The 6,890-nt window shown below is 59.5% G+C and overlaps 2 protein-coding genes across 8 annotated transcripts in view; one reads left to right on the forward strand and one right to left on the reverse strand.

Annotated features, from left to right (window-relative positions):
* Positions 1-1,691, forward strand: part of BRME1 (break repair meiotic recombinase recruitment factor 1) — a 29,721-nt gene extending 28,030 nt beyond the window's left edge. For 5 of the 7 annotated variants that reach the window (XM_077121622.1, XM_077121626.1, XM_077121629.1 and 2 more), the window contains 2 exons: positions 193-285; positions 660-1,691. In XM_077121622.1, the coding sequence (XP_076977737.1) occupies positions 193-285; positions 660-810 (244 nt within the window). In that variant the 3' untranslated portion in view covers positions 811-1,691. Of the gene's footprint in view, positions 1-192; positions 286-625 lie in introns of all 7 variants that reach the window. The other 2 variants (XM_077121624.1, XM_077121627.1) reach the window with 2 other exon arrangements.
* A 394-nt stretch (positions 1,692-2,085) lies between these two features.
* On the reverse strand, positions 2,086-5,786 carry NANOS3 (nanos C2HC-type zinc finger 3). Its single transcript, XM_077119594.1, has 2 exons — positions 5,011-5,786; positions 2,086-3,221 (listed from the first exon to the last, which is right to left on the reverse strand). The coding sequence occupies exons 1-2, from the start codon at positions 5,459-5,461 to the stop codon at positions 3,154-3,156; spliced, it is 519 nt and encodes a 172-aa protein (XP_076975709.1). The 5' UTR covers positions 5,462-5,786; the 3' UTR covers positions 2,086-3,153.
* Between the last annotated feature and the right edge of the window lie 1,104 nt (positions 5,787-6,890).

Consider the following 6,890-nt stretch of genomic DNA (forward strand, 5'->3'; position numbering starts at 1 on the left):
TGGGGGAGGTGGCTGGCAGGGGAGTATTTTTGGTGGGACATTCAGCTGGTCTGAATGGAGGACGGATTTAAGAGGATTTAACATTTGTGGGGATAACCCAGCCTAGAGGCCCAGAGCAAGTTCCTGGGAAGGGACTTGCAGGGGAGTGCCCAGGGCGAAGGCCATCTCTGATGTTCCTTCCCTTCCTGCCAGGAACCCCCAGGAGGCCAAGATCTGCGAAGCCTCCAGGATGGAAGACGCAACAGAGACAGTGTGTGGCCTGGTCATGGAGCTCTCCAATCTCAAGTAGGGGCTTATCTGGGATGCGGGAGTGAGGTGGGGGGCAGAGTGAGAGACCTTTAGAATGAGGATGGTGGGAGGGTCCAGGAGAGGCCTTGCGAGGGCCTCGCGAACCTGTCAGGGTCACCGGACCACCCCACCTTCCTCCACTCGCCCTGGGTGTTATGGGAGGCCATTGCAGAGTCATGAAATTCTGAAGAGGGGTTGGGTCCAGCAGGTCCGAGGGAGGGTGTATGTGCCCATGAGTGTAAGCTAGTGTGTGCCTGTGTGACTGGGAATGGGTGAAGGAGCTGCGTGAGTAGAAGTGCAAACCTGTGTGTGGATGGGTGTGTGTGTGCACATGCAGAGTTCCCCTGCAGCCCACCCTGGCCTCCCTGCAGCCGCCTGATCATGGGTGCCCACCGGGACCTGGAAGCCTGCAAGCGCCTCAGATTCCGGAAGGTGAAGCCTGCAGGGAAAGCCCCTGAGTCCCACACCTCAAAGAGGGCTGCAGCTCTCCCTCGAGGGGAGCAAACCTGGAGGGACCTGTAGGGCTGTAGGTGTGCGTGTGGGACAAAGGGCCTGGCCCCAGGAAGTGCCTGACGCCCTGCAGTTATAACAGTGGAGAGCTGCTGCCCCCAGCTGTACTGTGGTCCCAGAAACCCCTGTGAACCCTCCCCTAGGTGGCCGGAAGGCAGCTCTCTAGGGTGAGGGAGGGGCCAGCGCCTCCTCTGGGCCCTGGAGGCCCCTACTTCCCGACAGCCCTCTTGTTTATCTTGGTTTGCAAATTTCAGTCCTTAACTGAGGTTACGGAAGAGTCTGAATTTCTTTCTTTCCTGGAGGAGAAAATAGTTCCCTTTGTTGGCCATGCTTTTGCCTTGCTCCTGATTTCAATTTTCTCCTTCCTGAGAAGACCATGAATAAATGATTCTCTGGCAAGGCCTGCTGACCTCTCTGGGATCGAGGCATCTGGGTCCCTTGTTTTTCCACCCACAAGCTCCGCTAACTCTTTTCTCCTTCCCCTCCTCACGGCTTATTTCTCATGTCTGCTATGGGGCCCAGCCAGGTCAAGGGTCCCCATAAAGCTGTAAGGGTTTCCTCCTGCAGAGGCCATGTCCCTGTTGGCTCACATCCAGTCATACACAGGGACGTTTACATTTACGCAGCCAAAGCCTGCCCAGATATGGTGACTGGCAACCTGGTGGCTGAGTCTGAGCTCCCCGGCCTGCAGCCCCCTGCTCCACCACTCTTCACAGGGGCGAGCTACTTGCAGCCACCAGGCTGCAGGGAAGCGGTCCCGGGCCCTGGCTGTGGGTGCACACGCAGCTGCTTCTTGCAGTGTGCCAAGGCTTCCTTCCACGTGAGTCTTGCACCAGCTTGACTGGCGCTGGTGCCCCCCTGCCATCCCCATCATAGGGAAACAGGCTGCCCAGACCAGCGACTTTATGAGAGGCTCTGCCTGCAACTCCTGCATCCAGTGCCCCCTTTACCCTACCTCCTCCGCCAGGGGCAGGATTGAGGAGGTTCAGGTCTTCAGCATTCTCCAGGCTGAACACCTAACCCCTTCCATGAATGCCCACCACCCAGACCCCAGTTTGCCCCGGCCCCCACTGCTTGGTTTATGCAGTAGGCTGTTCACATTTGGCTGATGTTATGTCACCAGTGCCACTCGGAGATGGGTGTCCTCTAGGGAGCCCGGGGCTGTTTCCTTCCTCCTACCTCCTTCCTTGCTCCACCCCCCCCCCCAAACCTGGACTGCAGGTGTCTTCAGGAGCCCCTTCCCTCCCCAGCTCACCCCAGCACCCTCCTGCATTAGAGAAGCCAAGAGCAGAAGGAACCTGCCAAGTCCAAATCCTTCCCCCTCACCCCAGAGACAGTGTGAACTAGGATGGGGGGGGGTTTACCCACAGCTGAGCCACTTTCCTGGACCCAAGCTTTCCTCAACATTGCCACCTGCTGCCCTTGAGGCCAAGACAGCAAGACCTTGGTGGTCAAGGATGCAGAGGGGGGCAGGGTTCCCCTGTGCCAGCCCCCAGGAGAAATTCCAAACTCCCCGGGATGCCCCATCTCCCACCCCAGACCACAGTGCCCTCTGCCCAGTGGCCTGGTTCCATTCCCTGCCCCCAGTATGTTCATCAAACCCCAACCCCACCTTGCCCTTCACGGGGGGCACCCTCGGCGAGGAAGATGGTGTGTGTGTGGGGTGCTCCATCGAACTGTCTTTCGATTCCCCCCTCAAATCAGTGCCTGGGGACAGTCTGGTCCGTTTGCCCTGCCATTAAGCCAAGGGAAGCTGGAAGGGAGTTCCACCAGCCAGCACAGAAGTGGCCTCGGGACGCTAACTCAGATGTGATGGGCCAGACCCACCCACCACCTGCCTTTATGTGCACGGACCAGCTGTTCCTGAGCCTCGGGGGAGCAGTCAGGGAAAGCAGAGGTGGTGAAACCCACCTGGCTGATGTGCTCCCAGGAGGGAAGAGGGGTGTCCCCGATCCACCCCTCCACTCCACCCCCTGTCCTCCAGAACCAGCACTAGCAAGGTCCAAGTACCACGACCTGGCCTTGCCTGGTCACGACCCGTTTCCTTCCAGAAGCATTTATTGAGTGCTGACTCAACACACGCATCAACAGGGCAGGCAGTGACTAGGCCACCAGCTTGGCAGGGAGGGTGGGGGTGCCCCGGGACCCCTGGCCTTCCCCATAGGGGTTAGTCCCACTGAGCCCCCAGACAGCCCCTGAGGCCACAAGCCCAGGCTCGGGGTGGGGAGGGCCTGGAGCCTGGTCCTTAGAGGGTGGATCTTCCTCGAAATCCTTCTCAACTGAGCCCGGGAAGCAGGACCCCCAACCCCTGGTGAAGGCAGCATCCCCAGTCCCTGGCCTCCCTGCGCTGGCCTCCTAGGCAGAAGTGGAGGGACAACAGGATGAAGACGAAGCTCCAGAAGACTTGCTGGCACCTTTGGAACCTGGATTTTAAAAGGGAAGGGCAGGGGACACAATACAGAAGATGATTCTACGATCCCTCAATGGGTCCTGGGTCCACCTTCCAGGCTGCCAGGTCTCTGGCGCCACCTGGGGGCTGCTTCTGGTATAGCGACCCCCCGTGACATTCCTGGACCTGGAAGCGAGGGGTGGGGACCCAGAGCCTGAGACAAAGCATAGAAAATTCCAACTCTGGTCTTGCTGCCCCCTAGCGGCCACCCTGGGCACTGGGGACCTTGAATTTGTCACCCGCACAGTTAAGTGACCAGCAACACCCAAGGAGGTGAGTTTTCCTGTCTCCTTGGATGTAAGAACAGGACAGGAAGATTCTAAGAGCATCATCTCTGCCTCCCGTGGGCCTCAGAGGGCAGTGTCTTCCCCCAGGAAGGCATTGGTCATTCATTTAACCAGCATCCAAGTCCCATGGCCAGCACCCTTGAGGGGCTCTCCCAGTCTGATGGGGGAGGCAGCACCACAACGGGCAACTAAAGCGCTCCCATCAGACCTACCTCCTCTGTCACCACACTTCCTCGAAGGCAATTAAAGTTACTAACATGTGCTGTCTTTTAAAATCCTGGAGGAGCAGAGAGAAAAACCTTTGCTCCATAATAATAATTGCTGGACTTGAGACCATGCTACGCAAAGCCCGGCCCAAGGACCTGGGGTAGTGACAGCATTCCAGGGGAGCTGGTTCTGGTTTGAAATGCAGCAGCTCAGGCCGCACCCCAGACCTGTGGAGCTGGAATCTGCATTTGAGCAAGATCCTGAGACCAGGAGGGCTCAAGAGTAGCTAGCTTTCCCCTAAGCGTCTATCCCTGCCACCCCCCAAAGCCCTCCTGTCCTGCTCCGCAAAGGAAGACCTCCCTCCCCCCTCCCTCCCCCTCCCCGCTGGCTGGGTCCTGCACAGACACCTAGAAGGCCACAGCAGTCTCATCCCTTCCCACCCTCTTGAAACCATTCCCCGGTGGCCTTCACTCCGACACACAAATCTGGCCTTTCCCTCCCTAGCTCCCTTGGTGCCCAAGTCTAAACTCTTTAGGGTGACCCACAAGGACCCTAGGCTGTCCCCCTCCCCACCCCCATATACATGCACACACATTTCTTCATCCAAAGCCGGCTCAACTTCACATAGTCCCCAAACAACCCCACTCTGGTCTTTGGGTCCTGCACGCACACCCCAATGCCTGGATCATGCTTCCCATCCCTCCACCCAACAGAATCAGACTTCCAGAAGTGACTTCCTCCAGGAAGCCCTCCAGCCTTCTCATTGGGGTCAAGAATTTCCTCTGCTTCCCCACATATCCACTCACTCAGCACCCATTTCCCTGTGTTTTAACTGCCTCTCTCCCACCCACCTTGCTCACCACTGGCCTGGGCCAGCACCAAGCCCAGAACAGACATGCACACTACTTGGCTAGGGCTCAGAGAGGTTGAACAACTACCTACAGAACACACAGCTCCTAAGGGCTGAGTGTACACCGGCCTCCCCATCCCACTGCCGTGCCCTGCAGCCTCCTTGCCAGTTCACATCGCACCGGGGAAAGGACAGCATTTCCCCCCATGGACCAAGTGAGGGAGGGCGACTTATCCAAGGCCCTACAACAAATTCCAGACTAGACAAAACTTCCAGGACACTGTTCTAAGCTCTCTCCGCAGATTTTCTCCACCACCCCTACCCCCCTCTGAGGTGGGTCCTGGGGTTAATCCTCCTTCACAGAGGCCCAGTCGGGTGCCTGAGACCCCCCATCCCACCCCAACCCCCTGCACAGGCACCTGGTCCTCCTCCTCGGCGCTGCCCCCCGTCCTGTGTCCGCGTCTTGTCGGGCCGGGTGAGCCTCTTGCCCGCAGAGTTGCGGGTGGTGTAGCTGTAGACGGAGGTGTAGCCCTGGCCGGTGAGCGGGCAGAAGCGGCGAGTGTGGGCACGCTCACGTGTGGCTCCGCACTGCGGACACACGTAGTCCCGCAGGATGGGACAGAGCACCCGGCCAGCCTCGTCCTTGAGCACGTGGGACTGGTAGATGGCCCGCGACTCGCCGTTGTGTTTGCAGAAGGAGCACAGGCGTTCAGTGGCGGACGAGGATTCTTGGATGGGACTCTGACCCCCAGGTCCTGGCGCAGGCTCTGGCTGGGGGTCCAGCCTGGTCTCAGACTCCTCTTTCCCACGTAGGGCCCCCACTAGGCGTGCCAAACCCAGGTAATCAGTCCACAAGTCAAAGGTCCCCATGGCTGAGTGGGGCAGGCCTGGACAATGCGTGCCGTGCAGTGGGGACAGAGATGAAAACCTGTCTGGCTGAAGCTCTGACCCTAAGTCCCTTCCTCCCCACTCCTCCTTTCCCTTCTCTGGAGCCTGGGAGTCTGGGCTGTCAGTTCCCTCCTTTTACCTCTTTGAGGAGTAGGCTGTGGGCGGCTCCTTATTGTCACTGGGGTGGGGGGGTTTGCTGCTGCCCCTCTCCCTCCATCCATGCACCTGCCCAGAGGCTGCCTGGGCTCCAGGGGGTGGGCTGGGAAGCAGGAGGACCTAGGCTGCAGGCCCTTCCCCCATCTCGATCTGGAGCCATAGCCCCCAGAGGGCACAGGGTGGGGAGCTGCCTCTGCCAACCCCCTCCCAGGATGGAGGAGAATGACCCCTCCTGCCCCTCCCGGTGATGCAGAAGCTGGGAGAGAGCACCACCCCAAGGGCAGGCAGGGATGAATTCAGTAACTTAGTAACTTCTCTCTTCCTAACCCTGGGCTGGGGGAGGGGCCAGGTGCCCTGGGGGCTCTCAGGGTGGGGGTGGGGGTGGGGAGTGCCCAGGCTCCTGGGGCTCCCTTAAAGGGGTTGAACCCAGACCCAAGAATCTGTGGGTGCACCCCCGGTTCCAGCCAAATTCCCATCTGATGGATGGACAAACTGAGGTGCGACACCCCCTGCCCAGTGGAGTTGTTTACAGAGACCAGCACCAAAGCCTGCCTCCCCAAGACAGTTACAGGGAGGGGGCAAAACCAAACACTATGGGGGGGGTGTTGGGAGGGAAGCAGAGGCACAGGATAGTCTAATGGGGGAGACCCCCAGCCCTCCAGCCTTCCCCTCAGTCCTCCCTGGCTCGGCCTGGGAGGGTGGGGGTAGCCGGATGTCACCCAGGTGGGACACAGACTTGCAGGTGGGACCTATGCGGGCAAAGGTGCAGGTGGGCAAGCAGGAGGGTGAGGCAGGCACAACACAGCGGGGGTGGGAGGGAAGGCTGGTCCCGGGACTTGAACACAGAGAAGGGTACAGCATCACTTACCCGTCCCATTCATTCATTCATTCATTCACCCAAAGAAATCTTTATTGAGTCTTCCAGGGAGTCTCCCCACCCCTTTTGGGACAGTTTTCTGGCGGCCGTCCCCCACCCCAAACCCTCCGAGATTTATCCCCCTGACCCAATCCATGCCCATCAGTTTCCCAAGAGGTGAGAGGGTCGGGGTCAGGCTGAGGGGGCTCTGGGGGCAGGAGGCGCCCAGGGGGGGGGTCCTGTCCCCAACTCCCGTCCCCGCCAGGCCGCGTCTGACCCAGCCACAGTGACATTCATCCCCCGGTGGGTCTGGTCTCCATCCTCACAACCCACCGACAACAATGAATGTTGATTGTGACCTTCGCTGGGGCCTGAGGGACAGAGTGTGCCCCAGCGGGA

Source organism: Tamandua tetradactyla, chromosome 11, assembly GCF_023851605.1.
Source record: "Tamandua tetradactyla isolate mTamTet1 chromosome 11, mTamTet1.pri, whole genome shotgun sequence".
NCBI lineage: Eukaryota > Metazoa > Chordata > Mammalia > Pilosa > Myrmecophagidae > Tamandua > Tamandua tetradactyla.

Coding starts and splice junctions, on each gene's coding strand:
- NANOS3 (XM_077119594.1), bottom strand. CDS start 5,461: ATGGGGACCTTTGACTTGTGGACTGATTACCTGGGTTTGGCACGCCTA. Junction 3,222..5,010: donor GCGCCGAGGAGGAGGACCAG/GTGCCTGTGCAG, acceptor TTTAAAATCCAG/GTTCCAAAGGTGCCAGCAAG.